Source organism: Chanodichthys erythropterus, chromosome 3 (assembly GCF_024489055.1).
Source record: "Chanodichthys erythropterus isolate Z2021 chromosome 3, ASM2448905v1, whole genome shotgun sequence".
Classification (NCBI taxonomy): domain Eukaryota; kingdom Metazoa; phylum Chordata; class Actinopteri; order Cypriniformes; family Xenocyprididae; genus Chanodichthys; species Chanodichthys erythropterus.
Genome location: NC_090223.1, coordinates 36,296,089 through 36,317,359, shown reverse-complemented (window position 1 = coordinate 36,317,359; position 21,271 = coordinate 36,296,089). Strand labels below are relative to the sequence as shown.

At 36.6% G+C, this 21,271-nt stretch overlaps 3 protein-coding genes across 3 annotated transcripts; all 3 read right to left on the bottom strand.

Annotated features, from left to right (window-relative positions):
- Window positions 1-1,800: 1,800 nt before the first annotated feature.
- On the bottom strand, window positions 1,801-6,829 carry syt5a (synaptotagmin Va). Its single transcript, XM_067374948.1, has 9 exons — window positions 6,673-6,829; window positions 6,059-6,073; window positions 5,220-5,392; window positions 4,967-5,050; window positions 4,644-4,811; window positions 4,301-4,468; window positions 4,084-4,201; window positions 3,463-3,596; window positions 1,801-2,293 (listed from the first exon to the last, which is right to left on the bottom strand). The coding sequence occupies exons 1-9, from the start codon at window positions 6,827-6,829 to the stop codon at window positions 2,084-2,086; spliced, it is 1,227 nt and encodes a 408-aa protein (XP_067231049.1). The 3' UTR covers window positions 1,801-2,083.
- A 3,187-nt stretch (window positions 6,830-10,016) lies between these two features.
- On the bottom strand, window positions 10,017-11,639 carry LOC137017588 (ferritin, middle subunit-like). Its single transcript, XM_067381985.1, has 4 exons — window positions 11,497-11,639; window positions 10,952-11,098; window positions 10,688-10,813; window positions 10,017-10,581 (listed from the first exon to the last, which is right to left on the bottom strand). Exons 1-4 carry the CDS (start codon window positions 11,599-11,601, stop codon window positions 10,432-10,434), a joined length of 528 nt encoding a protein of 175 aa, XP_067238086.1. The 5' UTR covers window positions 11,602-11,639; the 3' UTR covers window positions 10,017-10,431.
- Window positions 11,640-14,898: 3,259 nt separating this feature from the next.
- Window positions 14,899-16,547, bottom strand: LOC137017589 (ferritin, middle subunit-like). Its single transcript, XM_067381987.1, has 4 exons — window positions 16,429-16,547; window positions 15,977-16,123; window positions 15,303-15,428; window positions 14,899-15,187 (listed from the first exon to the last, which is right to left on the bottom strand). Exons 1-4 carry the CDS (start codon window positions 16,531-16,533, stop codon window positions 15,038-15,040), a joined length of 528 nt encoding a protein of 175 aa, XP_067238088.1. The 5' UTR covers window positions 16,534-16,547; the 3' UTR covers window positions 14,899-15,037.
- Between the last annotated feature and the right edge of the window lie 4,724 nt (window positions 16,548-21,271).

Genomic DNA, 21,271 nt, shown 5'->3' with positions numbered 1-21,271 from the left:
TGTTGACCCTTCTTTGTAACATCTGCAGTTCACTCTGGCATGCTGGATATCAGCTTCTGGGCCAAATCCTGACTAATGGCAGTTGCCTTGTTGATCACAATTTGTGGACTTCTGCTTGTCAACTCGGCTTCAGAGGATTGATCATAGGCTCTTTATGGTATTAAAATTCAGAGAGTTGCCAGGCTATGGATCTTACATTTGATCTCTGAACCACTTCATTATCACTCTTGCTTTGTGACATGGTCATCAGAGAAAATAACTTTGCACCAGTCTTCTGCTGTCCAATCCTTGTGTATTCTGCAGCATCTCATTTTGTCCTTGATGTTTTTCTTGGAAGGAAATGGCTTCTTAGCACCAGGCTGTGTCCAAAGTCTTCACCTCACTGTGCATTCAGATGCATTCACACCCACCTGCTGTCAATACTATACACAATTTCATAACTGAGTCCTCAGCAGGAGACAGTCCTGGCAGTTGCTGGGCACTCTGGGACGTCCTGCAGTTGAACCGCTCTCCTTGAAGATCCGGTAAATGGCCTTTTCAGGTGCAATATTCTTTGCAGCAGTTTGCTTGCATGTGAGTCAATTGTGATTCAAAGCAATAATGGCCACATGTCTTTCTTTGAAGGTAATCATTGCTTGCACAAAATTCAAGAACACAAAGATTGGAAGCCCTTCTTCCCTCCTGTTATATCAATCAGTCTGCTCTTATAATCCACTCAGAATGATAGTGATTTTACCTGCCTAATACTCGTTCACACTTTCCAATGTGCTGATATGATTAGTGAAATGATGTTAGCTGATGTTGAAAAAAAGAAACGGTGAAATTTGGGTTTCAAGCTTTTTTTTAAGCCTTTTGTAATTATTTAAAATGCATCTTATTACTCTGCACAATAATCTAGAAACGGTGTGAATCAAATTTGCGAAACATAAAATATGTCACTGCCAAAACTTTTGGCCATGGCTGTAAACATTGTTGCTGTGTAAACATAATGTATACAAGAGCCTTTGGGAAGCCGATTTAAAAATCATTCTAAGCTTGTCTAAAAACAGCAGTGTTGTAGCGTGACAATCGCAGATTTGTCATACTAATGTGGATTAACAGATTTTTCAGGTACCTGGCAAATTACTGATCTAAAGCCAAACATCTAAACTAAAGATAGACTATTTTGTGAATATATTCTGATTTGGTTGGATAAGCTCTCTGTCATGGCCATTTGCTATCATTTTGGCTAACTTTGCTATGGACTTTTCCTTAAAACACATCTCTACATGTTAATTTTTTTCGTAGTCTTTTACTAATTAACATTTTACCAGTTAACTTTTTATTCCAAATGCAAATCATTTCAACATTCTCCAATCTCTCTCTTTCACTCTGTATGACTTTGCCTGTGTGACCTTTCTGGTCTCCTTCATCCTCTCTGCACACCCGCCCTTCCCTGGCTCTAATTCCCTGCTCACATGTATGGCTTAGTCCAGCACTGCACTTGGAACACAGCCGAAAACAGCACAAGATTAATCCAGGCTTTCACCCACAACTGGTCAACTCCAAATACTGCAGAACCCAACCAGACAATTGCTATTGGTAGACATGCTTACAGACAATATTGGCTTCTATATTATTAAAGCCTTTTCTAGTATAGTGAAATATATTAATCATCGATTAATTACTTGATTTTACTCCTGAGAATTTTACAACTTTTATGTCTGTTTGTATATAAATGAAAACATCTTAAAACCTGCTATAATATATCCAGTTCTTGTTTTTATATTCAACTTTGCTCACAGAAAAAAAGACGAGGCAATTCAGGACAGTTCTCATACAGGTATAGACAGATACATACAACACTTTCAAATAAAACACAGTTATCATCCACATACATACACATTTAAATAAGAAACAACCCAGATGAACAAAATACATAACATTTATAAAAGTGAATCCTCCTTTGTTTCACAGTAAAGAAGGGTACAGGAAATAATGATGTTAATAACGCAACAGACAGAAGCTCCTCAGTGACAGGACATATGAGATTTAAATTATGTTTTGCCAAAACTTTTATTTGAGGGGTGGAAAAGTAAGATATTTAGCGCATGGGTGTTTTGAGGGCAGCATCTACTTCCTCTTCAGGCTGAAGTGTGTGCCACTGGGCCACAGGTCGTCTGGGATTGGCCAACATGTCTGACCAGTGTCGCAGACCAACCCCACTAGCACCAAACCCAATCCAGCACTTCCCAATTGCATCATTGCTTCCCAGTTTATCATAGTCATAGACGGTGATCAACACCTGGATCTTCTGCAGGGTCACAGAGGAAAAGAGAAAAATAGGTCAATCTGCATTTAATCCACTTCGTTCTTCGGTCCCACGTTATATTAAGTGTGTTTAAAGGATTAGTTCACTTTCAAATGAAAACTAACCCAAGCTTTACTCACCATCAAGTCATCCTAGGTGTATATGACTTTCTTCTTTCTGATGAACACGATCAGAGAAATATTAATAAATATCCTGATGCATCCGAGCTTTATAATGGCAGTGAACAGGAGTCATGAGTATGAGCTGAAGAAAGTGTCTCCTCTCCATCCACATCCATCCATCATAAACGTACTCCACACGGCTCCGGGGGTAAATAAAGGCCAAATAAAATTTCCATATTTAACAAGTTATGAAGTAAAATATCTAGCTTCAGCAAGCCCAGCCTTTCGTATTCAAGTTACGAAGAAAGTGTATGAGTTTTACACTTTCTTCATTCGTTGAATACGGAAGGCGGTCTGGTGGAAGCTAGATATTTTACTTCATAAGCCGTGTGGAGTACATGTTTATAATGGATGGATGTATGTGGATGGAGACACTTTCTTCAGCTCATACTCATGACTCCTGTTCACTGCCATTATAAAGCTTGGATGTGTCAGGATATTTATTAATATTTCTCTGATTGTGTTCATCAGAAAGAAGAAAGTCATATACACCTAGGATGGCTTGAGGGTGAGTAAAGCTTGGGCTAATTTTCATTTGAAAGTGAACTAATCCTTTATCTGCTAAGTATTAACATTTAAATTAATAATTTGATACATTGCACTTATATTAAAAAAAATGCATGCATGTAATTACAGCTGCAATTAATTTCTATAATTAGATCTATAGTTACACTGTTGAGCTTTCCCTTACACCTTAACTGACCCTTAAACGTACCCATACCACCAAACCTGTCTGTCCCTAACCTTACCCGCATCCCATCTCAATAGAAAAAGTACAATAAGTACATTGAAACTAACAATTATTATTTTTTTGATGAATGTTCATAATAAAGACACCTTATATATAAAGTGTGACCCATTATGTTGTAGACACAGATGATTTTACAAGTAACATTAGCACTATAAATCGCATGTATGTATAGTAAAAAGATGTAAGTCTGTAAATGTATTAGAGATGCAAGTAGTCACGTTTCAAACAGATATGTTTACCTGAATCTGAGCGAAGGGGATTTCAAAGCTGAAACTTTCATTGAAGTAAGGGTTCAGTGTGTTCTGCTTAACTGTCGTCTTCTTCTTCTTGATGCGCTTTCCATTGTGTTGCAGAACCACTTTCACAAAAGGATCTAAGAGAGAAAGAGAAAGAAAGAGTAAGAGAAAATGGCATTGTACATTGATGAAGATAGAAATGCACCTTAGCACACATTTCCACAGAAATATTTAAAAGTATAGAAATCTAATTATATTAAAATAAAGGGTAACACTTTAGTATAGGGAACATATATAAACTATTAACTATGACTTTTCCCTTAATAAACTCCTAATTTGCTGCTTATTAATAGTTAGTAAGTTATTTGTTAAGTTTAGGTATTGGGCAGGATTAAGAATGTAGAATAAGGTCATGCAGAATAAAGCATTAACATGTGCTTAATAAGTACTAATAAACAGCCAATATTCTAGTAATATGCATGCTAATTAGCAACTCTTTAAATGACCCTAAAATAAAGTGTTACCAAATAAAGTCACATTTGATGTGCAGAGAATAATTTCATTTTAATATCAAGTACAACACACAATGGAAATGTAATTTAATTTGAATTCTACCGCACTCACCTGATAAACCACCCACGTCCATCTTCTTCAGGTTTTTGGCTTCCATGATACAGACGGTTAGTTTACCGGAGGTGGGCACATAGCGCAGGGAGATGCAGATGTCTCCAAGCTTTTCTTGCTGTTAAGAAGGAAGAGGAGCGTCTTTAGCTAAAAAGCATCAAAAAATTGACTATGGCAGCAAAAGAAAAAATTTAATAAGTCTGAAGGAAAGCCTTACTTCCTCTTTCTCTCCTCCAACCAGGTCTTTATATTCGTGTATGGGCTGGCCCAGGTCAATGCTGTTCATGGGGATTTTGATCTCTCCAATTACATCATGTTTACCAAAGCGGTCAAAGTCAAACACCTGCAGGACCAGAGTTTGTCCTGCTAGATCATTGAAGGGGATCTGGAAACAGAAATATGCAAAGAAATTGCATTTGCTTTCTTTGGAAATAAAAGTCAGTTGCACTTATTCTACAATAAAATCAAGCATAACAGATAAAGTGCAAGACAAATTGCCTTCTGGCAACTGAAAAAACAAAACAAATAAATGCATGACTGTAAGGACATAACTGCAATACCTTAAATATGAATGTCTCATTGAAAACAGGACACAGGTTCTTGCGCTGGACCTTCGTTTCAAACTTTTTCTTCTTGTCTGGTAGCATATAAACTTTGACATACGGGTCAGACGTTCCACCCAGATCCATGGCAGGAAGGTCTTGCGCTTGCAAGATGCCAACAATGAGCTAAAGATTGTTAAAGAAAAGGTTGTGGGTCAGGTGTTCAAAATCAAGAAGCTAGTCACACATTCTTGAAAACTACTTTTTGCTGATTTGTATAAAAATGAATCATATCATCTCACAACTAGCATGCATATTAAGAACATCCATTCTCAACCAACCTGATTTTCGGTGAAGTTATAGTCCAGAGTGTACTCCAACTTGCCATAATATTCTTTCTCTCCCTCGCCTTCCCCCTCTTTAGGCTGCTCCTATGGGGTTAAATATTAAGTATCGGCAGTACAAATGTAAAATCCTTAAGCAAACCTTTAAGCCAAACCTTACACATTTCTTTTTAATATTTAAATTAAAATAAATTATTTGACAGAACAAGATCTGAAAGAACTTCATTCTCTCTGTACAACGATCTTTTACCTCGCCTGTTTCTTCCTCCCCCTCCTTTTTCACCCTTCTTCGTCCACCCTTCCTCTCTCTGACTTTCTTTGCTTTCTTCTTCCCTCCCAAGCACTTCTTATAGATACAGAAAGCAAAGCAGCCAACCAAGGCTAGCACAACCACAACTATGGCACCAATAGCCCACATGGGCACTGTTCAGAAATAAACAAAGAAAGTTAAATGAAAAAACAGAATGATGTAAAGATCATAATTTCATTTTTGTTAGTAAAAGAGACATCATTGATTTCGTGTTTTTACAAAATGTAAAAAAAATTGCATAATTTCTGCTAATTTCTGAATAGATGGATGGATGGATGGATGGATGGATGGATGGATGGATGGATGGACGGATGGATGGATGGATGGATGGATGGATGGATGGATGGATGGATGGATGGATGGATGGATCGGTGGGTGGGTGGATGGATGGATGGATGGATGGGTGGGTGGGTGGATGGGTGGGTGGGTGGGTGTATGGGTGGATGGATGGGTGGGTGGGTGGGTGTATGGGTGGATGGATGGATGGGTGGGTGGGTGTATGGGTGGATGGATGGGTGGGTGGGTGTATGGGTGGATGGATGGGTGGGTGGGTGTATGGGTGGGTGGATGGGTGGGTGTATGGGTGGATGGATGGGTGGGTGGGTGGATGGGTGGGTGGGTGTATGGGTGGATGGATGCATGGATGGGTGGGTGGGTGTATGGGTGGATGGATGGGTGGGTGGGTGTATGGGTGGATGGATGCATGGATGGGTGGGTGGATGGATGCATGGGTTGATGGAGGGCTGACAGAAAAATTACTTTGAAAAATTAGAACTTACTTCTGATCTTGTGGTCTGTTTATGGAATAGATGAAAATATGAAGGATTTACATGGAAATGGAAAATGGAGGAATTAATTTAGCACACACAGTTTAATGGGAATGTATGTTTGTAATGATAATATGATGAAATATAAATGATCCCAGCTGGCACCAGGCTGAATGTCAATTTAACATCAGAAAGACATTGGACAGAGGTAAAATTTTACTTGAAAATGAAAATCTGGTTGACGTCAAAAGCCAACAGTGGCCAAACATTATATTTTGGTATCTTAATACAATGAAATATCACTGACTGTTTAATAAAGTTATATAATTCAACATTGTGTTAACATTTTGGCATTTAGCAGACGTTGGGTTTGGGTTAACATACCTCACAACTGAATGTTGGTATTTGATGTCCACTACTTCCACTACTTAAAAGCAACAAAATATCAATGTCATCTGTCATCAGTATTCTACATCACAGTGACGTTGCCATTAGATGTTGTTTTGACATTGAATTTTGGTCACACAATGTAAATATTCAAACAAACATCTACATCTTATGATGATGGTAGCCAGCTGAGATAAGATTAAGTGTGGCATATATCTTGATATACAATTATTACTTACTAGGAAGATGGCCAAGCTCATTGAAGAACTTGTTCTTCATATTTATGAAGTTGTGGGAGTGGTGAGATGGAGGGGGCGGAGGGGGTGGAGCAGGATTAGGCTCCTCCTCTGATTCTGCTGCCCTCCGCCCACGATGCTGCATACTGACCAATCGCATGGCTGATCAGCTAGAGACATAAAACAGACTGTCACTATCCTGAAATAACCTACATGCCCCAAATCACACATATCCCCTAGATCGGTCTGGTGTCCTGTAAAGTATTCTTTTAATGTCCCTCTTTTTTTATAATGTGCTCCTTTCCATCCTATCCACCACCCCTCCTTCTGTCACGCCAACATTATCTCTCTTTCCCTCCCCTCTTCTGCCCTCTTTGTGCCGTGACTTTTGATGGAGTAAACTTTGATGCTGTAGGGCTCCAAATGGCCGTTATTAATCCTTCTGGAATTGTGACATGCCAAAACACAACCATGCACGCATAATGCCCATGTGCTCAAACACTATAATGTGGACAGAAATATTTGTCTCACACCTTAACACACAATGGATATGTCTCCACCTGCCCCGCTCAGCTGATCTGACCTCGTCACTCTCAGCAGATGCATAACGAGATTAATTGCCAAAGCTAATCCAACAATCCTTGGGTTTAAGTACATTAGGAACAGGGCCCTCCCCTTGCCGCCTCACTTTCACATCTTGTCACCAGACCAACATATAAAAGACTTCAGACTTAAGGTAGCCACTGCTCTTCTCTGTATTTACAAATGTGTTGCGCAGCAAGGTCACGGTTGGATTAATGAGGGCAGGACTTTGTCATGACAAGCTTCCTGAAGCTTGTTTACTCATCAGCCACATGGACTGACCACAGAGATGAAAGACGACAGACTCATGAAATTCTTTAATTTCTCTTGAAATAGCCCCAAAGCCAGATTCAGTTTAGAGATCAAAGTCCATCCCTTACATACTTGACCTTGCTGGTTCATGATGATTAAGGGACCCATTTCACTTTGCATACACATGGTGTAACACAACAATAACATGGTTTAAAAAAAAAAAAAAAGAATTTCTGAATCTTTGAACAAATTAATAAATTTCAATTTTTTTTTTTTTTTTTTTTTTTTTTTTTTTTATCCTGGTGGTCACTTTAACATCTTTTTCTGACACTACACTGCTGGTTAGATTTTTTTTTTAGGGGGGATTTTTCACTCATTAAAAATATGATTTAAATTTGTTAGTGAGTGAACTTCATGGAAAGTTCATGGAAAGTCATATACAAAATGTAAATATAAAATTATTAGTGGTATATTTTAAATGAGTTTGTTGCTTAGAAGCATCATTGCTACAGTATAGCTCACCTGTGCCTCGGTGGCTCGAGAATATTTTTTTTATTGTACTTTTATTCAAATTTGTATTACTTTTTTTTTTCTTTTTTTTTTACTTAGATACAAATATTATTCATATTTATTTAGTATTTAGTAGCACAATGTTAGATAGGACCAAATCTGTTTGATTCATGAATCATGCACTGTTTTCATATTTAGTATTCTTACATTTGCAAACTCACTCTCTTATCTCTCTTTTGCCAAAGTATATATATATATATATATATATATATATATATATATATATATATATATATATATATATATATATATATATATATATATATATGTCGATAATATATATTTTTAAAAGAACCTTTTAAAACTTCTAGATATTTAGAAGAACATTCTAAATATGTATTCCATAACACAAAGGGTTAAACAACGCAGAGATTTCTTTTCTTTCTTTCATTTCTTTTCTTTCTTCTTTTCCAAAGAGACAGATACACTGAAAGTGCTTAATCTGAGAGTTCAGAAAGCATAATTTGTGTCATTTACAGACAGGACTGCCCTAATCTGGCTAAAGAAGGCCTGTTGCTCTGTGCGTCACAGACCATCAGACGGCGTCATACGGCCTTGGTTTTTTTTTTTTTTTTTTTTTTTTTTCATCAGCGCTACTTTGTCCACCAGCGGGCAGAACTGTTGTATTTTCGGATTACCTAAATCTCATCTAGACATCCTTTTTCGTTGAAAAAAACACAGTTGTCTAAGACTGAAAAGCATTTACGCACACAGACAGGCTAAGCATTAATTTAGTCGAGAGAGAAAAAATCATCTTGAGAGACTTATTACCAGATCTTATAGAGGAAAGGAATTAGGCCTACTGTTATACAAAATATGATGAAGAAGAAAAAATAGACAAATTGCGTTTTTTAAATAACGTCACTGTGCGTTATTATATTTCTAAATAGTTTTAACATAGGCTATATTTAAAGCAAATTTTAATGGTCTTTTTTAATTTAATTTAATTTAATTTAATTTGTGTGTTGACTGGGTTGTAGCCTATATAGTCTCCATGAATTTAGGCTGGTGACAATATTTTAATAGCACTTATATGTGTGAATTTTTTTTTTTTTTTTTTTTTTTTTTTTTTTTTTATTGCCTCAACTACGTACCTACACTATTAATGTTATAAACCTGCCTTAATTATCCTATTATATACTATGCCTAACCATAAAAGAACTAATAAAAAAAAATACTTTTTAAAATAATGTTAAATGACACTGCTTTACATGTCAATCAATTGCAAGATAGTAGCCTAATATTTAAATGAACAGCAAGCACGTGAAGAGCCGATAAATAATAAACTTACCTGATGATCTGTTACTGATCCAACTCTGTTAGCCTGTATAGGACAGAAACCTGCGCGTTGGTTAGAGACGCCACACTGCTCTAATTTACACTTCTCACCCACTTTATCATCTGTCCCTCTCTCTCCCCAAAGCGCATTTGAAGCGCCAAACCCTCTTTCACTTGGATTAATCGTGCTCTCCCTTCTGTTCGCAGTTATGTGCCCTGGGTTTTCTCATGTGACAATCTTATTTCATCCATCTCCTATGCCGTTTATCAGTTCACAGTGGTCTACCCCATATAATCTCGTGTTGTTTATCCGATTCTAATTTCCAGTATAATTTTCGCTCAGTGACCCCTCTGAATCGGATTATACTCGGTGGCTCACCGCTGCTAATAGACGAGATTGACATGGCATAGGAAGCTGTGAACTTAATTGGTTTAGAAATTAGAACAAGGCGTCTGCCACAGTTGATGATTATTAAGATATATTGAATAAATAATCTGTTGCAGCCTACCACAAAGGCCCTCGGTCCTTCAGGTTTTAAACTGTTGAAGCCTACACACGGAGGAAACACCACCCTCACGTGGTTAAATGAAATAATACAACTCTTTGCCGTGCAAATTCATGTGAATATTTAGGCTGCGTTTATTTATGTCTTTTTTATGTTTTGTGAGGTTTGGTGTCCCTGTTACAGTCCTTTTGTACATTAATCAAATACACTATCAAATAGTTACCACTTTTTAAAAGATCATGCATTCACAGCTCTTTTTGCAGGCTGAATAATACAGACACGGTCTAATATAAATACAAAATGCAGCATCCCACAATTTAAATAAAAAAGACAAGGTTTTCAGCTCGAAATGTTTATTTCAAGTCAGTGCACATTCAACATAAGCATTGCTAGATGACAATCACAACATTTAATAATTTTACGCTGCATAATTGTATAATAGTACCAGCAACCTTTACTTAAGTTTAACCTTTCAACCTCTAAAACATTACAAAATTGCACAAGAGCTGTTTGGTCAGAACATCTTTAAGAGAATAGTATTTCTATTCATTTTTGTAGGGTCTGAGGTCTGCATTTAGCTCTCCAGGGTGTGCTTGTCAAACAGGTACTCCGCCATCCTGTTGTTTCCAGCATCCATCTTGGAAAGGTTGGTGATGTGGTCACCAAGCTTCTTGATGGCCTCGACCTGCTCATTCAGGTAGTGAGTCTCCAGGAAGTCACACATCTGTTGGACAAGACATCAGAAAAGATTTCAGGATGCAATCTTTCCAGAAAAGAAATAAAACTGTTGTAAAAGGCATGGAGAACTTCAACAAATGAGGGCTACTCACATGAGGGTCTCTCTTCTCAGAGGCGGCTTTATGCAGGTCCAGCAGAGCCTGGTTGATGTTCTTCTCCAGCTGAAGAGCGCACTGCATAGCGATCAGTCCATTGCCCCACATATCACGCTCCGGTTTCTAGAGAGGTAGAAAGATCAGTGAATAAGTTACTGTACATGGCATAATAAGATCATTCCATAACACGAGATCTAGTCAACTTTGCTTGTGTTACAATGTTCAAAATCATAAGGCTTGATTCAAAATACTATCAAGTACCTTGATGTCCTGAAGGACAATTTTTCCACCCCTCTTGTTCTGGAACTCCATGAATTTCTCGGCATGCTCGCGCTCCTCCTCGCTGTTCTCCTTGAAGAACTTGGCGAAACCGGGAAGAGCCACATCATCCCGTTTGAAGTAGAAAGCCTGAACAAAATTGCACAATAATGTTAAGGAACAAGGATAACAACTTAAGGAACAGCCTTTTATCAGGGACTAGTCATAACATTTTTTAAAGTCTCTCCAGCAAACAGCATCCAATCAAAGTCAAACTAACTGAACACATAATAAGACAGCAACTGTAACCCATAACAACTGACAACTGAGGATGTTTCCATAACACTGATGCGCAGAGTATTGTGGCATTTGTTATTCGGTTATTATATTTAGCCTACATATACAGTGTTCTTGTAGTTCTAGATTTCTAGAACGTTGTTTTTCTTAACTTTAGACACGTTTTGTCAAGAATGGAAAACAATAATCAATAGAAACAACGTTCCGTGTAACGATTTAGCAAAGTGATAAAACCAATAAGAGATGCTTGCCATTGAAGTGTAAGTGTAGGAAGCGAAAAGCTCCAGATTGATCATCTTGTTGATCAAAGCCTCGCAGTCGCGGTCGTAGTTCTGGCGAATCTGAGAAGTCTCCATTTCAGCGGGTTTTTTTTTTATCACAACTTTGGTGCAAAATAAATAAGAAATTTAAATAGATTTAAATAAACAGAAGTTCCGTTCAATCACTGTTGAAGCAAGAACCTGTTCGGATCGTCCAGAAGCTGTGAGTGAGATGAAGGTGCGCGTTTGTCTTATATACGATCACAACATGATGCGTCAGTGTTAGTGAAACCAGTAACTTGAGTTGAGTAAGGAAGTGACTAGACAATTCACTGTGTTAGTATAGATAACGAGGACAAGATAATGGATAGGTTTTTTTTAAGGCTTTTTCCTTTTTCATAATTAATAGCATAGTCAATCCAACAGTTTTTTTTTTCCACACGATTTGTATTTTAAACCTTGCAAGCTTAAAATACAACTTTTAGTTTTCCCCCATTTTTTTTTATTTCATTCGTTTATGCAGAATAGTTCTGATTAAAATATAATTAATGATAACACTCTCCTATTTAGCTACTAAAATGAATGTATAGTAATATAATACACAACATTCACAGCATTATAAGCTAATATAGTTGTGATTTTTGATCACTATTCTCATTCACCATGCTAGTTGTTTTATAACCATATTTTATTTATATTATTTTATTATAATTTTATAATTGTTTTATTTAAATGTTACATTAATCTGTTTGTCTAAAACAACTAGACTAATTTGTTTTCCAGGGATAATGTTCTCATTTTCCATCAATAGAAAACTGTATTACAAAGCTCCAGGTTATATCTATGCTGTGTGTGAAGCCTGGTAACACTATTTTAATAGGAGTCTATGGCAAATATCATGGGACAATCCTGAAATAGCATATTTTTCCACTTGGTAACTGCCTTTAGATACTTGACACCTGACTAGAAGAGTACAATGATGACAGGTGACAATTACAAAGCAATTTTGTACCAGAAATTGTCCATGAAAGCTCATTCTGCGTCAGCGACAAACTCCCAAGAGCTGACAAGGAGCTGCGTCTCTGTGACTCAGCATTTTCTTTCTGATGGAAGATGCGAGTATGTTTGTAACCTGACTAACTTCCTATGATACACGTGTGAAACCATCAAATTGTTATAGTAAACCCTATTCCTTTGTGGATTATTTTTGTACTTTATTTTTAATCTGTCTATTGAATCAATGTTAATTACTCAATATAATTATTTATAATTATAATGTAATCTATTTGGGTCTAATGTCACAAATCTTTCCACTTTAATTGAATGAGGTTATCATCTTTACAACAGGTCTAAATTAAGCTGGGGGGTTATTTGAAAAGTTGTCTATGAATGTATAGCTTTAGGTTGAACTGCTATTACTGCTATAAGAAACATGACTAACAATAATGACCTTTTCCAGTTTGAAAAAAAAGAACTTTCACTGTTGTTAGTTTTACTGAATCATCTGTTTCTTGAGTTGCTCAAAAGATGCATTATTATTTCAATGAAATAAAGCATGTTTTCTTGAGAAGTATTTGTTCGGTGAATGTAACATTGGTGAGTGCTGCACAAATTGATTAATGCAATGCAGGATGTCCCTCTGTGCAGCTGAGGAGAGCTACATGTAAAAGATATGAATCTGTATTGAAGTTTTTCACAACTTGAACTTGTTATTATTATATTTTGTGATTTAAGACTGGAAAACTATATGTGCCAGGAATGTATGGGAGAGTTTCAGTAACAGCCAGCATCTATCAGCTGCACACTCACTGAAGGTAAGCAGGAATAAGACTGGTCTGTATCTTAACAGTAGACATCCTTAAAGGGATAGTTCACCCAAAAATGAAACATTTGTCATCATTTACTCACCCTAAAGTTGTTCCAAACCTGTATAAATAGTTTTAGTTCTGCTGTACACAAAGAAAGATATTTGCTAAATTTAGTAGGAAAAAAATACTATGGTAGTCCATGGGGGGCGAGATCTGTTTGGATACTGACATTCTTCCAAATATCTTACTTTGTGTACAGCAGAACAAAAACAATTTATACAGGTTTGGAACAACTTGAGGGTGAGTAAATGATGAAAAAGTTTTCCAGACAGAGGGGCTCATCTTGTGGTTTTTGTGGGTCCTGATGCTCTAGTAGTATACCGTTGATAAATCCCATACATTTTAAAATGACTCTCTGTGGACAGTATAAACCCCATGGTCTCTGTCAGAAAGACTAGGGGTGTAGATGGCATCTGAGGACTAATTCTTATTTTTCTCAGTTATTTTGCTTTATTTCCAAAGGCTCGTTCTTACACATACTAGAGTATGTCATATATGCACCTGCGCACTCTTCAAAAACGGTGCTTATCTCTTGACAAACTAAAATATGTAAATGATACATACATTAGAAATAAAATGTATACATTGTACTTAATGTCAGCTTACTCAGTTTGCTCAAGATAATGATTTATTAAGTCCACATGTCATAAAAACAAAAACTATGCTTTTAACCACAGCTCGAGAGCTGTCATTCCAACCACACAAGTTTGCGATGCAGTTTGAACTATGGTTTCGGGAAACACCAAATCGTTGAACTTTGTTAGTAACGACAGAACTTGTGATGTTAGCTAACAATGCTTTTGGGAAACGCACTCCATGTTGGGAACAACTTGAGTGTAAGTTTTTGGGTGAACTATCCCTTTAAATGTCCAATGTCCATATCATGTCTCTCCCAAAATGACGGTCACTGTAGTCACATCATATTTATTGCAGTATTTTTATTGAAGTTCACTCATTGTAAACTTTTTATAGAGATAGTTCACCCAAAAATTATTATTGATATCATGTTCTCACTCTCATGTCATTCCAAACCTGTATGACTGTACTTCACTTCCTTCTACGAAACACACAAAAAATATTTGTGTTCATACAATGAAAGTGATTGGGATGCAGTAGTTTGGACTGCATTCTCTAAATATCTGATTTGTGTTCTTTGACACTGCTTTATGTATCCAACATTGTATTCTTATGTGTCTTATGTTAAATGAGAAAATACAACTCTTGATTATTCTGATCACAATGATCAAACAATTAATTACAAGAGCATATTTATTCTTTAAGAACCAAACTAAATGAGTGAACTACATTATACATTCCTGACATTCAGTCACCTCAGCTAACATAATCTGCATAAATGCACTAGATTAAGAATTTAAGATAACATTTAACCATAACCCTTTCAAGTGACGAGTGTCAGATGGCAATTTTTCAGTGAATTAAGAAAGGTGTCAATCCTGATCCTGTTCCAGCACTGCACATCCTGGATGTGACCACTGGATATAGACCACGTTATGATCACAATTTTAAATAAATAAAAAGACAAATCAATCCAGCCAAAATGTTTATTCATCAAATTCACAAGGTTAAAACCAATGAGTGTACATTCAACAGTAAAGGCCTGATGAAAGCGGATTTCTTCATGTAAAATGATCTGAGGTCTGCACTTAGCTTTGCAGGGTGTGCTTGTCAAACAGGTACTCCGCCATCCTGTTGTTTCCAGCATCCATCTTGGAAAGGTTCGTGATGTGGTCACCAAGCTTCTTAATGGCCTCGACCTGCTCATTCAGGTAGTGAGTCTCTAGAAAGTCACACAGCTGTTGGACAAGACATCGAAAACAATTTAGAATGCAAACTTCCCAGAAAAGATGTGACACTGTTTTAAAAAGCATGTATAGGGAGTCTCAACTAAAACAAATGAGGGTTACTCACATGAGGGTCTCTCTTCTCAGAGGCGACCTTATGCAGGTCCAGCAGAGCCTGGTTGACGGTCTTCTCCAGCTGAAGAGCAGCCTGCATAGCGATCAGTCCATTTCCCCCCATATCACGATCAGGCTTCTGAAGAGAGAAACAAACGCATGAATAAGCAAGGACCCTTTTAATTCTACTCAATACATGAGTAACGCTGTTTTTGAGGTTTCACAGAAACAACATATGCTGTTGTTGTAATATTAGCTGTAGTGACAGAACAGTTTTGAGTGTCATCGTTTATCTGGAGCTGGTGTGCTGGCGACTAACATCAAAGTCTTGCTTGTATACTCTTGTGTCATCTTCACTTGTGTGTTCATTTTCATTATTATATCTTGGGCGGCAGTCAAAGCTGATTCATCTATACTTGTGTGAACTGTCTGATGCACCAGCTGTTAGTCGTCACCTGTGTTGCAGTGTTTGCTATTTTGAGGGAGGAGTGTGTTTCTTTTGGATAGTAGTGTCAATTTCAAATATCAACAGCATTTTTCTTTTTGCTTACTGCACTTTTACAATGTTGAATTGTTGAATTACTTAATTCAACAGTCCATTAGGCTATTTTCCATAATATTTCTGTCAGCTTTGCCTGTACCAATAAAACAGGGTTACACTGATTAGTTCAGAATCCGGTCAAGCACCTTGATGTCCTGGAGGACAATTTTCCCACCCCTCTTGTTCTGGAACTCCATGAATTTCTCGGCATGCTCGCGCTCCTCCTCGCTGTTCTCCTTGAAGAACTTGGCAAACCCAGCAAGAGCCACATCATCCCGTTTGAAGTAGTGAGCCTGATTGGAGCAAAATCACAAGAATGGACTTAAGTAGAGTCCAACAACGACAACAAAAACACATTTAGCAGCAGCACCTCAAGCTAAAAACGCATGAAGTGCCGTCAATATTGTCAAAATTTATTTTTACAGGTGCACAATAATGAAGTATAATGACTGGCTGCATCTACATAATCATTACTCATAACATTGTTGTTTTTCAGTGTAACTTAATTTCTAATTCTGTTATCTTTAAAGAGTGCAGGAAAAGAATCACGATACGACTAGCAAAAGTTCGGAGAACAGAATAAAAAAGAAATAAATACCATTGAAGTGTATATGTAGGAAGCGTAAAGCTCCAGATTGATCATCTTGTTGATCAAAGCCTCGCAGTCGCGTTCGTAGTTCTGGCGAATCTGAGAAGTCTCCATTTCAGCGGGGGGTTTTTTTTATCACAACTTTGGTGCAAAATAAATAAGAAATTTAAATGGATTTAAATTAATAAAAGTTCCGTTCAATCACTGTTGAAGCAAGAACCTGTTCGGATCGTCCAGAAGCTGTGAGTGAAATGAAGGTGCGCGTTTGTCTTATATACGATCACAACATGATGCGTCAGTGTTAGTGAAACCAGTCAATCAAAGAACGAGCTGAATGAGGAAGAGACATGACTGACAGTTTCTGGGATAACAAAGACCATATCAGCTTTCATAGTTGTGTGTTTTATTCCCGTCTTCATAAATCATTAAAATCCAACAGGAAATAATTTTTTTAGTAGCCTACCTATTCTTGTATCAAACCTTTAACTTGCTCACTTCTGATGACACAATTGTGCCACTTTGTATTTTCACGACGAATAGGCTATAGGTCAAATCTATATCCAGACACGCTGATTTTCTGCCTTCATACAACTGTTTGGCTGTTTATACTCTGTTAAATGAGCTCTATGGATCAAAAAACAAAGTGAAATGTTTACAAGCCATTTATCCATAGGTGTCTAATGGTGGTTCCAGCTCACAGGACTATCAGGGTGGGCTAACCTCAGGATTTAGGTGGGCTGCAAATTATATTATTTATCTCAAATAGAGTACGCAAGACAATATGAGGAAACCAACATACAAAACCACTGCTAGAAAAACAAAACAACAACCACAACACAATAATCTCTGTAATTGTAATTTTGTAACTGTGGCACCTTCTCCATGTGATAGCTAGCCCTTATCCTCCACTCCTAAAAATAAAGTTTATTTTTTGGAATCTATGGTTCATGAAGAACCTTTAACATCCATGGGACTTTTCCAATGCACAGATTTTTTTAAATGTTCTTCACTTTCTTTAGAATTGTTCAGTAAAAGGTTCTTTGTGGAACCCCAAATGGTTATTTTATTGCATTGCCTTTAATTTTAAAATCAATCAGGAGACATGACAAAGCATTATTACATCAGCACAGGCACTCTCAGTGTGTGTCAGCAACAAGTGTAACCACACCTGACACTGAGCTGTGCCCTGAGAACAATACGAGTACAAACAAAGCTATTTTTTGCTTGTTTCCCCCAACACTGATGCTGCAGGTGGAATCAGCCGTTCACTAGTCTCTCCTGGGTCAAGGTTGATGATTAACTCTTAAAAGCTTGAAACAGTTTTATATTTTTTCCCTTTCTGCTGGTTTTGCGGTCACAAATCACTCACCAACAGGATACTCAATAGTGATGCAGCAAAAAAAGTTATGTCTGGAGGGGATGTTTTCATTATTTGCATTTAATGACATTTCAGATTCTATTAAACAATTAAATATAAGGAATATGTTATATTGGGAAGAAGACAATTATTTGGCAAGATATGCAAAGCAGCATATAATTAAATATGGGTTTTATTGTGCAAAAAAGCAGAACAAAAAGCATATTGACTACAATGTTATCATTAATATTTTGTTCGTTCACCCTAATTGTTTTTAATTACAGCTAGGGTACTTCAAGTAATACTAAATGCCCAAAAAAAGAATTATTTGCATCTAAATCTAAATTTGAAGGCATTGTATAATCTAATCTATGGTTAATCAAATGTGCATTTACATTGTTTCATCAATGGGAGTATAATGAAAAATATCCACCATCCATCTTAAAAAATAGATAAATAAAATATTAAAAAATAAACCTGCTAGCTAATGGAAACAAATAAATAAAACCTGACTGTGCATTTAATCTATTCATGTGTCACATAATCTATTCATGTGGCACACAACATGCAGTCGTCAGCAGTGACAAAATAAGATTTTGCAACCTTGGATTTTATGGTATGGTATAGATCTGAAGAGGGCCTGGTCTAGTCCCATGATTCCTATATTGTAAAAAGCACAGTTTAACCCTGTTTGACTTTTATTGCAATGTTACATTCAAACCGAACAATTAAGCAAATAATTTTCCAGAGTTCATTTTCGATTCATTCGATTCTGAAATAACAACAGTGATGAGATTCATCATGTTCCACTTGGTCATAAGAATGACAATAACAAAGCACGTGTTTGAACCAGTATGAACTCTCAGTCTGTCAGCAGCAAATAGAAACGGATACAGACATGACACAGCTGTATTGCTGTGACTCAGCAATTAGAAAACATGTATGTTTGTTACTTGATCAGCTCAGTTCAGGAGTGTAATCTTCACTTTTACACCTGCCATAACCTTTTTCACCAAAAATCCATTGTATTGTTCTCATTTAAACAGGATATCCACTGTATCTTCTGTTGCATTACATTTTATATATATATAAAAACACACCAACAAACACTCAAGATTGTAACTATTTTTAAATTAAAGGGCTTTAATAATTTCAGTAACACAGAATGAAATTCTGAAATGCTTTACAAAAACATTAAAGATAAAAGACACATTTTCTGTCATCATTTACTCACAAACAACAAACAACAATTTTTTTATTTTTATTTTTTATCATACAGGTTTATGAGGGTAAATTAGTTTTATTTTTGAACTATCCGTTTATTTCCAATAATTTTAAAAGCTGTTTTTATAGTGGGAATATATTGTTATATTGCAATATAGTGAATTGTAAAGTAACCACTCCTTCTGAACATGACACGATACATAATAAACCCACACGGAAGCAACAGATTCTTCAGGAATCAAGAATGCGGATGTTGCAGAATCACGTCAAACATAATTGTCATTCTGTGAGTGTCGTAGAACTGGGAGTGAAGTTTTAAACTGATACATCATGTACAGACATGGGCAGATGAACAGGAACGAGTTACTGCACACTAACCAATCCATTCCACAAACACAAAAATTGAGAACATCAGCAGAAGCAATCTACATAAATCTGTAGATAATAGAAGTTTGCTCAATCTTGTTGGGAATACATTATTCATTTTTGTCAACAACTGAAACTGGACAGTGGATTTCAAGTACCCAGAATGCTTTGTGTGGGACTGAATCAGGAGAGTAAATGTTGAAATGTGTGAAATATTATTTATTTCCTAGTATTGTTGTATGACCCTAAATTGCAGAAAAGTTTTACTTCATTTAATATTTTTAATAACTTAGTGCAGTTTAGAATACTAAGGCTCTTATATTTAAAATACAAATATTTTACTTTTTGCACTTGACTTTTCATAGACAATTGGAATTACAGTCCAAAATTGTGTTCACTCAGGAATGGCTGATACACCACAGCTGAGATGAGCCACTGAAAGGCTGACTTCCTGCTGATTTTATTTTTTATTAAAAAGTTTAAGAATGTAAAAAAAAAAGTAAAAATATACCAGGGTGTACGGGGTTATTAAAGGAAAGCTTCAGTAATACAGCGATCAACCTGCAACTATCAACTGCACTCTGAGTGAAGGTAAGCAGGGTTGAGCCTGGTCAGTATACAGGTGCTGGTCATATCATTAAAATATCATCAAAAAGTTGATTTATTTCACTAATTCCATTCAAAAGGTGAAACTTGTTTATTATATTCATTCATTACACACAGACTGATATATTTCAAATGTTTATTTCTTTTCATTTTGATGATTATAACTGACAACTAAGGAAAATCCCAAATTCAGTATCTCAGAAAATTAGAATATTGTGAAAAGGTTCAATATTGAAGACACCTGGTGCCACATTTTAATCAGCTAATTAACTCAAAACACCTGCAAAGGCCTTTAAATGGTCACTCAGTCTAGTTCTGTAGGCTACACAGTCATGGAGAAGACTGCTGACTTGACAGTTGTCCAAAAGATGACCACTGACACCTTGCACAAGGAGGGCAAGACACAAAAGGTCATTGCAAAAGAGGCTGGCTGTTCACAGAGCTCTGTGTCCAAGCACATTAATAGAGAGGTGAAGGGAAGGAAAATATGTGGAAGAAAGAAGTGTACAAGCAATAGGGATAACCACACCCTGGAGAGGATTGTGAAACAAAACCCATTAAAAAATGTGGGGGAGATTCACAAAGAGTGGACTGCAGCTGGAGTCAGTGCTTCAAGAACCACTACGCACAGACATATGCAAGACATGGGTTTAAGCTGTCGCATTCCTTGTGTCAAGCCACTCATTGTCATATATAATATGCTAGTGCAAGTATATAACAATTAGTTCAAACTTTGACCTGTGGAGGGCAGTAATACACTTAGCAGTGTCTACACTGCTGGGATTTTAATAGAGAAGAAGACAGCTAGTTCAAGATGAGCATTTATGGTTAAAACGTATATAATTTTAAAATTTTTTTAGAAAATGAGCAATGGTTTCTCTACATAAGACCCTTATTTTTCTTTGTATGGGATTGCATATAGGCTTTGAAGCTGCACTGAAACTGTAATTTTGACCTTCAACCGTTTGGAGGTCATTGAAGTCCACTATATGGAGAAAAATCCTGGAATGTTTTCATCAAAAAAAATAATTACTGAAGAATCGACTTCTTAATCGACTGAAGAAAGGACTTCTTGGACGACATGGGGGTGAGTAAATTATTAGGAAATTTTAATTTGAAAGTGAACTAATCCTTTAAGTTTCTGTGGTCGATGTAAACTTCACGGTTTTTGTCAGAAAGACTAGAGGTATGTGTAAAACTAGTGACCTAATACTGAATCAACTGCATCCTTTCATACACAATAACAAACATTTCTTGTCCATTTAATCTATAACGAATAGCCTACTGGGGCCCCAACTC